Genomic DNA, 18380 nt, shown 5'->3' on the forward strand with positions numbered 1-18380 from the left:
ACAAATATTTATGGAGCACACGAGGCCCTGGGACTATAGCATTGAACAAGCAAACTGAAAAAAATTCCTGTCTTCATGGAGCTTATATTCTTTTGAACATTTTTATGAATACCAAAATTTGAAATTATACAGTATTTCTATACCCCACTGAGCTCAGAAAATGTAACAATATAATTTTGTAATCAAATAGTTCCTGAAGAGGCGTATAATGTCATCTGCATATAAACAAAGGATCAATTTTTTTTTTCAAATCATGACTTCTGCATCCCCTAACCAATATGGTGTTCTTTTATAATCAAGAACTTAAATTATGATTTCAGTTATATATTCTTTTTTTTTCATTATATAGTCTTGTTTTCCAAATTATGCAGGTGATATAAGCACTTCTTCCTGAGTCTGTTGTGGTCTGTTGATGACATTGTTTTCATGGAGTTATAGCTGTATTTTAACTTTTTATTTAATAAAAGGTTATCTTTTAACATTTAAAATACCTTTAGTAATCAAATTGTTTGAGTTTTTTCTTTCCCTAGTGTTGACTTTTAACTATTTCTATTTCTATCCGGTTTTGATGATTCCTCTTAACCTTTTGCCTTTAATTTACTTGATTTATTATTGTTTGCCACATTGGATCCTTTGAAGAGCAAGGCAGGGTATGAATAAATTAAATAATTTTATGATTTAATTCAGTACAAATTAGGGTTTTTCCAGTTGAGAATAAAGATAATTCAGAATGTCTTAGAAAATTAGCAGTTTCTCTGCATTTATTTTTTTCAGTTATGATGGAGTATTATTATTGAAGGTTTTAAAAAATAACATTATAATACATAAATAGAAGTCTTTAAGTTTCCCCATAAAAGGAAATTCTAAATCCCACTGTTTTAAAGAGAAAATAAAAATTTGTAACACTTACTGGAAAAGAGATTTTGCTTATGAGTATTCAGATGAACTCACCTCATATTCTTGACCTTTGCTTCATTAATTCAGACAGCCAGGGAGTTTGCCACTGGACCATATTTAGCAGACTGACTCATTTTTATGATTCAGTTTTCTGTTAGCTCAATAAACCATTTTATTTAAACATGCTTTTATTGGCATATGCTCTAATGCTTTATGTATTTTAAAGCTTTCCACTTCGTTTAAATCTGTTTCTTAGCTGTTTCCTTAGTGATTAAAAGTTCCAGTTGTTCCCTTCAATCTATAACAGCTGCAAGAACAACTCTTCTTTCCAAACTAGCTCTCCTAAATTCCCGTTGTTAAGAGTTGGTATCTATATTTAGCTGGTAGGATTAAATTGCAAAGGCTTCAAGCTGGGCAAAGCACACTGATCTGCCTTTTTACAGCTAGACCTGTGTGCTGCGAGGAGCTAAGGCCTTCAGTGTCCCCTTCCTTACCCAGGTTACTCACAAAATGGATTCCCAGCGGGAACTCACAGAGGAACTGCGGCTTTACCAATCCACCCTTCTTCAGGATGGTCTAAAAGATCTCCTGGAAGAAAAAAAATTCATCGATTGCACCCTAAAAGCAGGTGACAAAAGTCTTCCTTGTCACAGATTGATTTTGTCAGCTTGTAGTCCTTACTTCCGTGAGTATTTTTTATCTGAAATTGATGAGGGGAAAAAAAAGGAGGTAGTATTAGATAATGTGGATCCTGCTGTGCTGGATTTAATCATCAAGTACCTGTACTCTGCCAGTATTGATCTCAACGATGGAAACGTGCAAGATATCTTTGCCTTGGCCAGCCGCTTTCAGATCCCCTCGGTGTTCACTGTCTGTGTTTCTTATCTTCAGAAAAGGCTTGCTCCTGGTAACTGTCTAGCCATCTTAAGATTAGGACTTCTTCTTGACTGCCCAAGACTCGCTATCTCTGCCCGTGAATTTGTGTCTGATCGCTTTGTACAGATTTGTAAAGAAGAGGACTTTATGCAACTATCTCCGCAGGAACTGATCTCAGTCATTTCAAATGACAGCCTAAATGTGGAGAAGGAAGAAGCAGTATTTGAGGCGGTGATGAAATGGGTGCGAACAGACAAGGAAAACAGGGTCAAAAACCTTAGCGAAGTGTTTGATTGTATCCGTTTTCGCCTTATGACAGAAAAATATTTTAAAGATCATGTTGAGAAAGATGATATAATTAAAAGCAACCCAGAACTCCAGAAAAAAATCAAAGTTCTCAAAGATGCCTTTGCAGGTAAACTCCCAGAACCCAGCAAAAATGCAGAGAAGGCTGGGGCTGGGGAGGTGAATGGTGATGTTGGTGATGAAGATTTACTTCCTGGTTACCTGAATGACATTCCCAGGCATGGAATGTTTGTCAAAGATCTCATCCTCTTGGTGAATGACACAGCTGCCGTGGCTTATGATCCCACAGAAAATGAGTGCTACCTCACTGCGCTTGCTGAACAGATTCCCCGAAATCATTCTAGCATCGTTACCCAACAAAATCAGGTGTATGTGGTCGGAGGACTATATGTGGATGAAGAAAATAAAGATCAACCTCTACAGTCCTACTTCTTCCAGGTAAGAAGGGCTAGTTTTATAAAAGTAGAGGCATAAAGGAAAGGCTGCTGTTTACTACCCAGTTACCTGATGTGTGAATTATTCAGGCTGCTTGCATTTTACTCTACTTGATGTCCTCTTCCAGTGTCCCTTGCACTTTTGCTACTTACAGAGCTGACAGAAGTACTTAGATCAGTTAATTTAACTGCTTGTTAACATTTAACGAAAGGTTTGGTGAAGAATGAAGTTCTAATTAATGTGTAAGTGATGACTCGGATTTTCTTTATACTCTTTTACCCACAATGTTAAGTTTATAGCTGATGGCGACTGTAATCCTTCAAAACCCAGTGTTTTCGTAAAACCTAACTTGAATCTTATAACCTATTAAATAGGTTAATATATTTCCCTAAGTTGTAGGACTTTCCACATTACAAAAAATTATAATTGATCAAATTTTCAGCCTTTTTTCAGGTTTTCTTAAGCAGATTTGAAGTTTCTTAAGGGTAAAATTGTATCTGTTATTTACTTTTACTGCCTAAAATATAATTTTGTTGAAAATGAAGAGAACTTATGTAACTTAATTTACCCACTTTGGGTTACCTTCTGGGAAAAACTACACAGGTGTCACAAATTTGAATTCATCAATTATATTTAGAAATGTTTATTTATGATAATTTGTTATTTATGACAAGCAAGTGATCATATATGTATTTGGTTCAGAGTTGTACTTCGACATTATTCCAATTTAATCCGTTTTGTGAAATCACAGAAGTGTCCAAGAAAACAAATCCTCCAAACTAATAAACTCTTTGTAGTTTGTTTGAAGCAGGTTTGTTTCATATTATCAAACATTATATTTTATCAGTTTATGAAGCAATCGGTGGCTTAAACTTTATCTTTAATAATGCCAATTTTTAAACTACTTTGTAGCTTACAGCTAACTCAGAAGAGTCTGCTTAGGTCATAACTACTCATGGCCTGAGGCTTATGGGCACTTGAACTGGAAAGGCCAAAGATAAGTGTAGAATGTCATCCCACAGTCACTGTGTGCTCTCAGTGTGTGACATCCTGTGCCTTCACAAAATACTACCTTTAACCAGGTTTTTCTAATCTTGAAAAATGTAACATACATGTTAATCGTTCTTAATTTTCAAAGTTCCATTGAAGAATGTTACCATCAAATATAAAAGTAAAATAGAAGCTATAATCCCAAGTGTTTGAATGCATGCCAGAAAATTTCCCAAGCTCTACTTTTAAAATCAGTGAAATTTCAGAAAAGACAAATTGAACTTAAAAGGCAGTAATTATTTCTAGGAAGTAAAAATGACATCAAAACACAAATGGACAGACAGGTATCTAGGAATCATAGATCAAGGAATACTTAGCGTTATCTTTATTCTCTTCCATCCTGCTACTACTCGTTTTTTATTTTTAATTTAAATCCATGTTAGTTAACATATGGTGTAATAATGATTTCAGGAACAGAATTTATTTATTCATCACTTACATATAACACCCAGTGCTCATCCCAACAAGTGTCTTCCTTAATGCCCTCGATTTAGCCCATCCCCCCACCCCCAACCCCTCCAGCAACCCTCAGTTTGTTGTTCTCTGTCTTTAAGAGTCTCTTATGGTTTGTCTCCCTCTCTGTTTTTATCTTATTTTTGCTTCCCCAATGTTCATCTGTTTTGTTTTTTAAATTCCACATGAGTGAAATCATATATTTGTCTTTCTCTGACTGATTTATTTCATTTAGCATAATACACTCTAGTTTCATCCATGTTGCAAATGGCAAAATTTCATTCTTTTTGATCGCCGACTACTCTTACTTTTATGGGCACAGCCTCTCACTTCTGGTTCAAGAAACCTGTTCGATGCTCTTTATAGCTACAAAAACAGTTACACAAAGTTGAAAAGGTCAACCCTTTGTCATTGCCCATGCCTTGCTTCTTTTAAAAGGGACAAATAGTGCAACAAGATGCCGGATAAACACACCTGACTGTAAGAAGGGTTATTTATGACTCACAAGAAAATATATGTATGAGAATTTCAGGTTTTATATTATGTTTTTCTGCTCGATCACATCCGTTTAAAATGTATTAAGTTAGGAGTAATATGATCTTTGATTGTGTACTATAAATAGATTATGAGAATATTTTACCTGGATAAGAGAGTGTTGTTCGTTTTGTTTTTCATAGAATTAATAGATTCATCAAATCTTTGAACAGGATCTCATCTTAAAGTAATCTAGGTCCAAACCCTGATTATAAGGATGAGGAAACTGGAGCCAGACAGGTTAAACGGCTTGACAGGTCATCTATAGAAGAGCCTAGTAGACAGTCTACTGTTGCATCTGCTGTAGTAAGTGCCCTAACTGGGGAGAGGATGGCGATGCAGACAGTGCTATACAGCGTGGGCAGTCAGCTCACCAGTCTGGGATCATGATGGCTGCTCTTCCCATTTTTAAAAAACAAACAATGGCTTTATATAGCTTGTATATAAATATCACTTAAAAGCTCTGTGAGCTTGGGCCAGTTATTTCACCTTTCTGTGCCTCAGTTTTCTCGTCTGTAAAATGGAGATAATAATCCTGGACAACTGAATGAAATTACCTGTGTAAAGTTCAACATGCAGCCTGTCACAGAGTCAAAACCTCATAAATGTTCATTCTTATTTCTACTATACTACACACCACCTTCTTGATGAAAGGATTTTTTTTTTCAAAAATGAAAACGTTAGTGGTCACAACCTAGATGTTAAAATTCGTGAATGCAGACTTAACAATGCACATGTGAGGATTAAATTGCTCATCTTACCGAGTTTTAATTAGTACTTTGCTTTAACCAAAGTTACGAGCTGAACTATACATAGGCTTCTACAGAGACCTTCCCTTGACCGCAGCCTTTATTATCTGCACCTACTCTTGAATCCAATTATTCTGGGGTTTATTCCTTCTTCTGTTACACGGACATAGCATTAGAGCGGACAACAAATCTGTAACTGCACTCCTTCAGAAAGCAATTTTCTCATGCTTTCGTGTCCTAAAATGCAAAGTGGAAAAATGTAAAATCACCAATAGTAAGTGCTGAACCTGATGCCCCCCACACCAGAATTACCTACCCGAGAGCATGGGCACCTAGAGAGCTGTCTGAGGCTTGCAGAAGTAGCAGTAGCAAACACAAGCAAGTTACTTCCTAGTACAATTTTAAAAAGAGATAGAGACAAGGGTTTTTCCAATGTCTTCCAACAAAAGGCTGGGAGGTTATAGCTAGAACACCTGCCTATGTCAGAAATCATAAAGGGAAACAGAGAGAAACCTACACAATTTTGAAGAAAAGAAAAAAGATATTGCCTAACATCCCAGTTGTCTGTGGACTGAGCGACAGGTCCAGCTGTCCTGGATGCCGGCTTGGGGAGCATGTTAAATATAGCATTCGGGGGGCACTCATACACACCCTCCCCACAGTCACAACATCTCTCTCCCCATGCGCTATTAACAGTATTATGATGCTTTTTTTGAACCTGAACAAGACGACATGGGAAGAAAGCTTGACAAGAAACCTCACAGTTCTTTTTTTTTTTTTAATTTTTTAATGTCTTATTTATTTCTAGGAGAGAGAGAGAGAGAGACAGCGTGAGCAGGGGAGGGTCAGAGAGAGAGTCACAGACTGAAGCCAGCTCCAGGCTCTGAGCTGGCAGTCAGCACAGAGCCCGACGCGGGGCTCGAACCCACGAACCGCGAGATCATGACCTAAGCGAAAGTCGGACGCTCAACCGACTAAGCCACCCAGGCGCCCTGAAACCTCACAGTTCTAACTGACCTCTAGTGACTCTGTTCTCTCTTTTCTTTTTCCAGATTTTGATACTTTTAGCTATTTTGGTAAACCGAGTAGAAATTCTCATTTTTCTTGGTAATCCAGATGTAAACTATGATGGAGGGTAGAGGCAGAGAGAGAATCCCAAGCAGGCTCCATGCCATTCGCAAAAAGCCTGATGCAGGGCTCAATTTCACAAACTGTGAAATGAGCCAAAACCAAGAGTCATATGCTTAACCATCTGAACCACCCAGGCGCCCCACTATCTCAGTGTATTCTAAACAACACATAGAATATAGCATATTTCTTGGAACAACTGTAACTCTTTTCTAACAAGCTACACAATTCCTCATATATTTTTCTTTCAGCTTGATAACATAGCATCTGAATGGGTTGGACTTCCACCTCTGCCATCAGCCAGGTGTCTCTTCGGTCTGGGAGAGGTAGATGACAAAATCTATGTAGTTGCAGGCAAAGACCTTCAAACAGAGGCTTCGCTGGATTCAGTATTATGCTATGATCCCGTGTAAGTTGGCATGACATTCCTGTTTCCTAAGCATTCGCATGTATGAATGCCTATTACGTATTCATAGCTTTAGAACCTAGAGTTAACTGAAAGCACAGAAAAAGTTTTTTAAAGCATAGAAATTCTACCATCTTTTCATTGCAGGACTGCAAAGTGGAATGAAGTTAAGAAACTGCCTATCAAAGTCTATGGCCATAGTGTCATTTCACATAAGGGAAATATATATTGTCTCGGAGGAAAGACAGATGACAAGTAAGTACCTAAATTCTCCTTATGGTTTACATTCAAATGATTTTCTTTTAACATTTTTGTAAGTAAGCTCTACTCACAATGGGGACTTGAACTCACAATCCTGAGATCAAGAGTTGCATACTTTACTGATTGAGCCAGCCAGGCACCCCTCCAAATGATTTTTTTTATTGCAAGAGTTCTTCCCTCCTTTCATCTGAATCTATGGACTGAAATGAGACTTGGTTCTCACTTGTAATATTTTCGAAGTGAAAGTTTCAAAATAAAATTCTGAAAAGCTATTGGAAGGTATTATAAATGATTTCTCAAGGGAAGCTGCATAAAATTTAAAAATTGCTAAAGTATCAAAAAATAAAAGTTGCTAAAGTAAATGTGGAGATATTCAGCATATTGCTAGGAAGTAGCATGATACCTCTATCATAAGCATTCTTACAGTGGAAAAGCAGCATTTAGGAGCCTAATCAAGTCTTTCTTTTTTTTAAGTTTATTTATTCATTTATTTATTTATTTACTTATTTATTTATTTAGAGAGAGAGAGCACAAGCAGGCTCTGCACAATGTGGGGCTCGAATCCACGACCAAAAGATCATGACCTGAGCCGAAACCAAAAGTCAGATGTTTAACCAACTGAGCCACCCAGGCGCCCCCATAATCAAGTCTTTAATTTGGCTAGTTTTTCATTTTATTTCACCACATTAAAGCCAGTGGGCTTTCTTAGTCTTTTGGCCATAACTAGCTAAAAATTAGGTGTACCATTTTAATGTTATATCTAAAATATAATGGCTAAAGCAATAGTGCATTAAAATATCATGGATTTGTACTTTACATTCATAAGAGAGAATTTAGATAGGTGAGTTTAAAACTGAAGAGCATGGTGACAGAAAAGAGAGCAGTTATTTCCTAAACAATGTTTCACTAATTTACTCCTGGACAGAGTTGATAGTCAAAATATTTTAAAATGGTCACAAAGAGGCACAGATCAAACAGAACAGCTACATCTGGTACCCTCACTGGTGCCGTTTCTTGTGAGACAAACAGGATGAAGGTTCATATAATTTGATTTCTAGGCACTTCTCAAGAGATAGATAATTAGGAAAAAGATCTTGTTACTTAAAGGGAGAAATGACTTCAGAATGCTCCAGAAGTCAGTCAGTTAAGTCAGGAGCCTGTCTGGTAAAATGAAGATTTTCAGCTTAAATAGTGAGAATTAATTTCCTGCACCTGAAAACTCTGCCTAATTTGGCTTGTGCTCATTTGCCCAAGCTGCTTAACAAATAGAGATAATCCTGGAAAGGGAGCCAGAATTAAGAATTATAAGGGCAAAGCAGGAAGGGAGAGTAGAATATGGAAATGTGCTAGAAATAACTCTATATTCTGAGTTAATAATTAATGGTTATTATTAAGTTAAAATGACAAATAGCACAGGAAATGTGATTTTAAAAAGCAATGGGCACCTAAAAAGCAAAAAAAAAAACCAAACAAACAAACAAAAAAAAACAGAACAGAAACAGACTCACTGATACAGACAACAAACTGGTGGTTACCAGGGCGGGGAGGTGCTGGGGACGGGTGAGATAGGTAAAGGGGACTGAGAGGTACAAATTTCCAGTTATAAGATAACTCAAGGGAAAGTAATATACAGCATAGGGAATGTAGTCAATAATATTGTAACAACTTTGTATGGCGACACATGGTAACTAGACTTACCTAGGGGGATCATTTCATAATGTATAAAAATATCAAATCACTATGATGTACATCTGAAATTAATATGATATGGTATATCAGTTATACTTCAATTAAAAAATAAAATAAAAATAAATGACTAATTGTTTAAAAAAACAATGGGTTTTGGGGGCACCTGGGTGGCTCAATTGGTTAAGCGTCCAACTTCGGCTCAGGTCATGATCTCGCAGTTTGTGAGTTCGAGCCCCGCGTCAGGCTCTGTGCTAACAGCTCAGAGGCTGGAGCCTCCTTCAGATTCTGTGTCTCCTCCTCTCTCAACCCCTCCCCCCCACCATGCTGTCTGTCTGTCCCTCAATAATAAATTTTAAAATATTTAAAAATTTTTTTAAAAAAACAATGGGTTTTTATACAGTCTATCCAAATTCAAAGATAACATATTTGATATGTTAATATTTTCCTTAATCCCAGTCATTCCCATCATTTAAAGGAAGGCCATATTACAAAACTTAGTGTAAAATCTTATTTGGGGTATTTTTCCTGAGTAAATGGAATGGAAAATGTGTATTAAGCAGTATTCTGACTTTGAAAATCTAGTGACCCTGCCAAATGATTTAAATTGTTTCCTTCAAGTGGTATTAGTAACTAGGAAATTGATATGTCAGTAAGAAGCATACAGGTCTTGTTGGTAAGAATATATTAATCTTGAGAATATGATTAACCAAGACAGCATTGCTTGACGAATGCCAAAGAACTTTGAAATGAGTCATTATCTAAAAGTAAGCACTAAATCTCACTAGTTAATACCACTGAATTTGAAGAACATGATTTTGTATCATGCCCTTGTCAAGAAGTTTTATAAAATAATACTCATAGTCAAATATTAGAGGAAATGCTTCTACTCCAGATATCTGGTCTTTCATAAGACTAAAGAAAAAAGTTGTTTTCCTAAAACATTGTGAGTTTTGTTTGTTTGCTTTTTGACTTTACCAGATATATCCAGGGGCACCTGGCTGGCTCAGCTGCTACAGCACACGATTCTCAGTCTTGTGGCTGCCAGCTCGAGCCCCACATTGGGCACAGAGCTTACTTTAAAATAACAAAAAGTAAACAAAAAAGCCCATAAATATATCCAGTTGATCAATTATTATTTACCATTTGAACTCCCATCGGTAAGTTATGGTTAACATTAAGGAACTCTGAGGAACATACTAAGAATAATTCAGATGAGTACATTTAGCATATAAAACTGCTCTCCTTACTCACCTATCTATTCAGAGGACTAGTTGTCTAATCTATAGTCCCAGATTTCTTAAAATGCACTGGTATATTAGTAGTATGCTAAAATGAAATAAGCCATCATATTATGGAATTAAATTTAAAATAGGTACTTTCATACCTAATTATTTTTTTAATTAACTTATTCATTCCTAGGAGGCTCAAACAATAAAATAAACTTAACATTTTTGTTACTTGGCACAAAAAGGGTTTATGAATTTTTTTTAACGCTATTTGTGTCTTCTGTTGAATTTAGCAGCATAGGATTAAAACCTCCTCTGGGCAGCTGCCGAAGGGAAAGGTACTCTGCCGTCCAGGAGTATGCTTAAGCATAACGTCGTTTCAGTCCCCACCTTTGCTGTTGTCCTTCACTTGTGTCATACGTTCAGATTCAGAGTACTTTTGAGTTTTTCTAATTCTGCTTTATGTATCTGAGATGGGAAGCAAAGTTAAATGATTAGTAAAATCTCTTCTTTCAGAAAAGGAAGGTTCTAAAAGACCATTTTGTTGTCTTTTGTGTTTACAGAAAGTGTACAAACAGAGTGTTTATCTACAACCCAAAAAAAGGAGACTGGAAAGATCTGGCTCCAATGAAAACCCCTCGTTCCATGTTCGGAGTGGCCATACATAAGGGCAAGATTGTGATTGCAGGAGGCGTCACCGAAGATGGTCTTTCAGCTTCAGTAGAAGCTTTTGACCTCATAACCAACAAGTGAGTTGCTGTATCTTACCAGTGCATATGAATCACTCTACTTTTTAAATTTGGATGAAAAGTAGGCTTTCTGATTAGGACATGGGGAGAGGAGGGCGGGAAGGCAAGGATTAAGATAAGTACCAGGGTTCTGTCTGCTGTTCTAGGGTGTGAAATGCCTAACATTTTGATGCATTACGGGTGCCTGCAACTTGGAACACATAAGCCTCAAGTTAATGTTGGCATGTTCAATTTATCCTTGTTTGTACTTAACTTTATGAATTTAGTCATTCAAAGGTAATACTTCTGAATAATTATATACACGTGAATGGATATTCATGTCTCCATACGGTGTTTTGATTTGAAATAGGTAGTTTCTTCAGGGATGAAAAGACCTCCACTTAGCTTATGATATTTGTAAAGCATGAATACTTCAAAAAAAATTTTTTTAATGTTTTATTTATTTCTGAGAGAGAGAGACAGCATGAGCAGGGGAGGGTCAGAGAGAGAGGGAGACACAGAATCAGAAGCAGGCTCCAGACTCTGAGCTAGCTGTCAGCACAGAGCCCAACACGGGGCCCGAACCCACAAACCGTGAGATCATGACCTGAGCCAAAGTCAGACGCTTAACCGACTGAGCCACCCAGGCACCCCTAAGCACGAATACTTCAAATGTTTAATTCTTTTATGCTCTTTATAATAATTTTCCTTAAAATTTTCACTTATAAGCTTTTATTGGCTTAAAGTTAATATGAAAAGATATTTGACAGATATTCTTTATGTAAAATTAGTCTTACTTCAAATTTTTTAATTCACTCATCCGGATAAGTATATAGTTTTTACACTCCTAGTTTATCAATGAAGAAAAATTAGAGCACTGTCATTACTTTTTTAAGGAACCATGTATGCCTGATTACAAAATTCACTTTATTTTTTAAATTTTTTTCTTAATGTTTTATTTATTTCTGAGAGAGAGAGAGAGAGAGAATGTGAGCAGGGGAGGGTCAGAGAGAGAGGGAGATACAGAAATCTGAAACAGGCTCCAGGCTCTGAGCTACCTGTCAGCACAGAGCCTGATGTGGGGCTCAAACCCACAAACCGTGAGATCATGACCTGAGCCGCAGTCAGACGCTTAACTGACTGAGCCACCCAGTCACCCCACAAAATTCACTTTAGTATGTGAAAATCACCAAGGAACTTTTATGAGAGGGGATTTAAATGGTCATTAAAAATCATGTTTTTGAAACTATCATATGGGCAAACGCTCATAAGAAGTTAAAGAAGCAGCACACAAAACTATAAACTCTATGTTCTTAGCTTTTTCATGTGTTTGTTTAGACATTTATATTTAAATTTGTATGCTTTTTGAAAAAAACAAAATGACATTAAAATGTTGCTTATGATTATGTCTGGAGGGTATGATCATAGGTGGTATTTGTTTTCTTCTATACCTTTTTGTATTTCCAGGTATTCTACAATGTATATGTGCTATTTGTATAGTTAGAAAAATAAATAATATGTTTAGAGAAAGGTCCACTTTTAATGCCAAAGCAATAGAATAGAGAGTTGCCAAAATGACTAATGCATTCTAGATTCTTGATACTTCCAACTGATTTGATTGATTTTATCGTGAGTTGTCCTATTTCATATGGCTTTACACATTAAAAAGTTCCCTGGAATCCTTTATTTAAAAAGATGAAGTCATTAAAAAGAAAATTGCCAACTCTAGCTTCTAAACTAGGTTAATTACTTGCCTTTACTGCAAAGGATTTAGAAATGTCTTGAGAAATGATGGAAATCAGAGGTTTCAAAAACTTGTATTACCATTCAAATGAAATCAGCTCAGTAAGACCTAGGAGCCCTTGAACGGCACCAAACCCCCAGTTTACGGCACACATAATTGATAACTGTTGCTGAACATGCTAATTGGTGAAGGTGAAATATTCCAAGATTGACATAGTGAGGACTTTATATTTAATCTGGTTACATCTTTCAAATAAAGACACATTTAGCTATTTTTCAGTAGCAAATTTAATCATCTAATTTTAGATGCCTTTGCTACTTGAATTTTTAAATTATAATTTCACATAATTGTTCATAAATCTGGCCTTTCCCTAGGTTTTACATTAACTGTATTTTCAATTGATTCCTAGATGGGAAGTAATGACTGAATTTCCCCAAGAGAGAAGTTCCATCAGTTTGGTCAGCCTGGCTGGATCCCTGTATGCCATCGGTGGTTTTGCCATGATTCAGCTGGAGTCTAAAGAGTTTGCACCCACTGAAGTCAATGACATATGGAAGTAAGTTTTTCTGACTCCCAATTCTTCTGGACCAAATATTAAATCAAATAACTGATAACCGATGAAACAAACAATTTTTCAGTAAAGAGTAGGCCAGACTTTCCCAACAAGTATGCTTGGTAGTATACTTAATACTTTTCGAACCTAATTGAACTTTTGCACGTGCCACTTACTTGATGATCAAGTACTGCTTCTAATTAGCTGTGTGCTTGGGAAAGAATTTATCTAGGCCCGGTTCTTAACCAGTAAAATGAGATTCGGACTGTTGATTAATAAAGCTCTACTCCAGCTCTGAAAGTGTAATACACTAGGCATCCAGTAGAGCAAAGGCTGCTTTTCAAACCTTTCCACCAGAGGGTACTTTATTTCCTAAGAGTTCTGAAGAAACATTTAACTTCTTGAGTTTTCCATTAATTCATTAGTTCTATTTTGAATCTAATTTAAATGGTTTTTCAGTTGTGAGGATTCAGTTACAAAAGCTTTTTAAAAAAGAAACAAGTGAAAAGGAGCAATCCATTTACCTCTCAGATAGATGCTGGGCAGGTCTCCCAAGTTATGACACTTGCAGTTGTTACTCAGTTGAGTATTTTAAAGTTAAGTTTAAAATGAATGTAGTATTTATACAGTGTGTGGGGGGTGGTGAATTTTACCATAGTTTCTAATGCAGTGAATGTCCTCTGGAGACAGGGTGCATACAGGAAGTCTTGGGAGCAGAAGTCTAGGTTGTGTCATAGAGAGTCACACGGTTGGGGCAGGGCATACAGTATGCAGATGTCTGGTTACCGTTAGGATGCCACATGTGTCTGTCAAATGGCACCTGCTGCCTTCAGCCTGGGCACTGTGCTTGCTTATAAAAATTTATAGGAAATAGACCTCAGTTGCCTGAGGTTAGCATTAATGAGTTCATACTACACTCATCCAGAAACTGCCAAACTCATGCTTTCCCTCTCAGCTTAAAGGCCAGCCCCCACTCTCAAGTATGGATGCCCTTCCCTGGCCTGTCACCAAATTGTCTGGAACCTTGATATGCAAAGTATGGTCTATGGACCAGCAGTGGTGGCATCTTATGAGAGCTTCTTAGAAATGCAGAATCCCAGGCTTCACCTCAAACTTAATCAGTATCTTCATTTTAACAAGACTCCCAGGTGGTTTGCTCACACATTTACATTTGTAGGGATAGCTTTGGAAGAGCTATCAGTGAAGGCAGACCATCAAGGCTGAGAGTGGAAAGTGGATATTATTCCTTCTATACTTCACCCAGCACATGCCTTATTCCCTGGTGAGCTGAAAGGCTGACAGACTGGAATTACTTTATGCATCAAACATCATTTCCTTGTGTTGTTATAATAGTAAATAGCGGTATAGAAGGCAAGGAAAAAGTGGCTATAAAGGGAAGTTAAGTATTACTCCTCTCCCTCTACCCCAAAAGAGGAGGAGGAGTGAAAAGAAACCAGCGATTTCCAGGGAGGAAAGAGGCTAGACTTTGGGAGAAGTTGAGATGGAAAAAGGCTGGAAGCAGAAGAGAAAAAAAGAATGAAATAATGGAAGGCTGAGAAAGTTAGGATTTTTGGAAAACTGGGATAAGCACAAAGAGTGAATAGGCAGTGATTCTTAACCCTGGCCTGCATGTTAAAAAATCACCTGGGATGCTTTTAAAATATACCAGCACCTGGACCTTAATGCAGCCCAATTAAATCGGGATTTCTGCAGTTCGGCCCCAAAACCTTTGCAGGTGATTCTACTATGCAGCCAGGGTCGAGAAACACTGGTGTTAGGGAATGGTGCTATCAATGAACTGAATCCCACGTGAGCCATTATCATTCCTAACGGGGGTCAAAAGCCAAGTTGCTTCAGCAGGAGGATGTTGTAGGCAGCAAAGTAGGGCATCTCCTGCTAAAAGTAGCCCTTATGTTACTGAGGGGAGCCTGAAAGTGGGATCCTCTCTGATTATGTTTTATTTTGCAATTACGACGGTGGTTCCCAAAGTTGTTTGCTCACTGGAATCACGTAGGGAGTTTCAAAAGGTATCAACACCTCTGTCCTACCTCTGTGGACTATGATTTCATTTTCTAGGGTATGGTCTGGGCTTTGAAACTTCCAAAAGACCCCTGGATGATTCTAAAGTGCAGACAAGTTTGGGAACCACTAAACTGGGGAAAGGCAAGATGCATTCATCGCTGTCTGCTTGGCTGTAAAATTTTAAATGCGAAATGGTTTTCCACTTGGGCGATAAAATCCAGAGCAATAATTCTCAAATCTTGCTGTGTATTAGAATCACATCGAGAACTTTAAACAATGTTCATGCCGAGGCCATACTCTATACCAGTTAAATCAGTCTCTGGGAGTAGGACTCAGGCATCAATATTTTTAATGTCTCTAGGTGGTTCCAAATGTGTAAGACAAGTTTGAGAACCAGTGATCTGCTGTGGTTTCCAAGGCAGCATCAGCACCTGTGTACTTGTTAAAATGCACATTCTCAGGCCTTACCTCAAATCTACTAAAACTCTAGGGGTTGGGGGGTCCAGTCGTCTGTGTTCTAGCAAGACCTCCCTCAAGGTGACTCAGATGTGCACTAAAGCTGACAGCTGCTTAAATTCTCCTAAAACTAATATTACACGATATGTCACAAACTAGGATTTAAATAAAGACTTGAAACATTAAAAAAAAAACAAAGTTGAAAGCCACTGATCTCCAGAAAGGTGCTGCCCACTTGTCCTCAACTTCCTGGGGGATCTCTACTCACACTTGTAGAGATGAAAATAAGAGATGAAAACTATCGGTATATGACATTATAGATCTTCTTAGTGTGATGTGTAAAAAACCAAAAACCCTCCACTCTTGTATTTTTTGTTGAACTCTTTCCGTTATTTAGAATTGACCAAGCTTGGGGCGCCTGGGTGGCTTAGTCGGTTAAGCGTCTGACTTTCGCTTAGGTCATGATCTCGCGGTTCGTGGGTTCGAGGCCCGCGTCGGGCTCTGTGCTGACTGCCGGCTCAGAGCCTGGAGCCTGTTTCAGTCTGTGACTCCCTCTCTCTCTGACCCTCCCCTGCTCACGCTGTCTCTCTCTCTCTCTCTCTCCTAGAAATAAATAAAACATTTAAAAAAAAAATTCTGAAAAAAAAATAGAATTGACCAAGCTTAAAGTAAAAATAAAACTGTCAGGAAGCAAATGCTTTTAAGCCTTATTTAACCTGCTATTGAATAAATGTGGTCACTTTTTCATTAAGTCATTTAAAACCGTTCTTTATCTTTTAATCTGTTGCCTGAAATTTTGTACAGATAATTAAGGTTCTTCCCTCTACTAGTGGTTAAAATATTTTTCGCTACTTTTCTCAACATAAAATTCACTTGGTGCACAGTACAAATCTTGAAAATTCAATTTGGATTATTGATAAAATTAAGTCAGATAGCATATATCTTACATAAGTGTCAGCTAATTTTTTTTTTTTGTACAAATAGTTTATTGTCAAATTAGTTTCCACATAACACTCAGTGCTCATCCCCAAAGTGCCCTCCTCCATGCCCATCCTCCCCTCCCCCCACATCCATCAGTCCTCAGTTTTTGTCAGCATTCAAGAGTCTCTCATGGTTTGCCTCTCTCCTTTTCCCCCACCATTTCCGCCCTTCTTCTCCCCCTTGTTCCTCCGTCAAGTTCCTCCTAATCCTCCTATACGTGCAAACATATGATATTTGTCCTTCTCTGCCTAAGTGTCAGCTAATTTTAAAAATTATTACTTTAAATCATCATCATCATTGAATGATTTGGGGGTATGTGCCAAGTATTGATAGCTTCTGGTGTGGGAAAAATACGAAGGTGAATAAGATACATTGTTTCCCCTCAAATACCCTTGAGCTTGTGGAGGACATAAATATGGGGGAAATTTTTAAATAGAATGATAACTGCTATAATAAATACTATATAAAAGACACTGTGAGAAATGAAGGGAAAGCTACAAACTCTGCTTGAGGAAGGCAAAAAAGGCTTCAGAGAGGGCAGCATTTAGGAATTCCTCATGCAGAGAAGGCATTCCAGGCACCAGGCAGAGTAGAGGCACACATATTTCAAAGCAATTCAAGTTCCTGTATCTTTATAACGGTGAATATTCCCTGAGGGAACAACTTAACATTAGTTCTTACCTAACATCAAATGCAAAAATCCCACAGTACTCACACAGGACAATAAGGCAGAAGGGAATGAATTCTTCTGGAGTGATCACTGGCGTCAGCTGGCATGCTGGGCACAACTGTATGTGAATGACTGAAATTATAATCAAGGTGACTAGCTGTCCCTGTACTTTCCAGTTCTGACTTTGACATAGAGACCAGCCATCTTTATTAGTCCAAATGCAAATAACTGATTGCATAACTATTACTCTTCATCTCTGAAAAGTCTTTGATTCCCAGAGAAGGCTTAACTGCCTAAGCATCCAGATTAAATACCATGGCAGTAGTTCAGACATAGGCTCAGGGAAAGCATATTTGAGGAGGAACTCAAATGTTACTGTACCAGTCAGGCGTGTCCTCTTCTGGATAGGAGCCAATAGGGTTTTCTCAAAGACCCACATTCATATATTTAATACAAGGAAATGTACAGAACTATCTATTTAAAAACTACGTATTGATTACTTTTTTTTTTTTCTCCATCAGGTATGAAGATGATAAAAAAGAATGGGCTGGGATGTTGAAGGAAATACGTTATGCTTCAGGAGCTAGTTGCCTAGCAACACGTTTAAACCTCTTCAAACTGTCTAAACTATAAACTGGGAGGTGAAAAAACAATAGAATGGAATGTGGTTTGTTTGGATAATAGGGCTTTAATTTATTATGTTTTCAAAAGCCTATACAGAGATTCATGTAGAAATTATTCACTAATTACTGTCCATGAGGTTAGTAGTGGGTGTCAAAACCTCAGTCATTGAATCTTCAATGTAATGATCATTTTTTAAAACCATTTTCTAGTAAGAAATCAAATAGTAAGTTGAACAGATTATTTCTTTTGTTAATCTGTCTCGATTGTAAAGAAATTTTCTAAATTTAAGTTGTTTACTAATTCTTTCATTTGCATTGTTATGGTAACTTTACATTCATTTTCTATTATAAATGAAATTGGAGAATGAAAAATGTACATCTACATTTTTTTAATGTTTAAAATATCAAAAACTTTCCCTTGTGCTTCAAGATAATGACAAGATTCCTATGCATTATATTAAAGATGACATCCTATGAGAGAATTTTGGAAATGCTATTTAAAAAGTATAATAAATGGGTCTCATTTGAAGGGGAAAAATCTCTAAGCAGTCAAATTCAGGTGGTCTTTCTTTTTTCTCCATTCTTTTTGTGAC

General features: G+C 37.2%; 1 protein-coding gene across 1 annotated transcript; it reads left to right on the top strand.

The window, feature by feature from the left end:
• Positions 1–1407: 1407 nt before the first annotated feature.
• On the top strand, positions 1408–17995 carry KLHL41 (kelch like family member 41). Its single transcript, XM_077751123.1, has 6 exons — positions 1408–2517; positions 6680–6837; positions 6982–7089; positions 10574–10759; positions 12892–13038; positions 17686–17995. Exons 1-6 carry the CDS (start codon positions 1408–1410, stop codon positions 17795–17797), a joined length of 1821 nt encoding a protein of 606 aa, XP_077607249.1. The 3' UTR covers positions 17798–17995.
• The last annotated feature ends 385 nt before the right edge of the window (positions 17996–18380 follow it).

This window comes from Crocuta crocuta, unplaced genomic scaffold (assembly GCF_008692635.1).
Source record: "Crocuta crocuta isolate KB4526 unplaced genomic scaffold, BGI_CrCroc_1.0 scaffold219, whole genome shotgun sequence".
In the NCBI taxonomy this organism is placed as follows: domain Eukaryota; kingdom Metazoa; phylum Chordata; class Mammalia; order Carnivora; family Hyaenidae; genus Crocuta; species Crocuta crocuta.

Excerpts from the sequence above, each read along its gene's own strand:
- KLHL41 (XM_077751123.1), top strand. The coding sequence starts at position 1,408 with ATGGATTCCCAGCGGGAACTCACAGAGGAACTGCGGCTTTACCAATCC. Across the intron at positions 2,518-6,679 it reads TACAGTCCTACTTCTTCCAG|CTTGATAACATAGCATCTGA; the intron begins GTAAGAAGGGCT and ends TTTTTCTTTCAG. Across the intron at positions 13,039-17,685 it reads GAAGTCAATGACATATGGAA|GTATGAAGATGATAAAAAAG; the intron begins GTAAGTTTTTCT and ends TTTCTCCATCAG.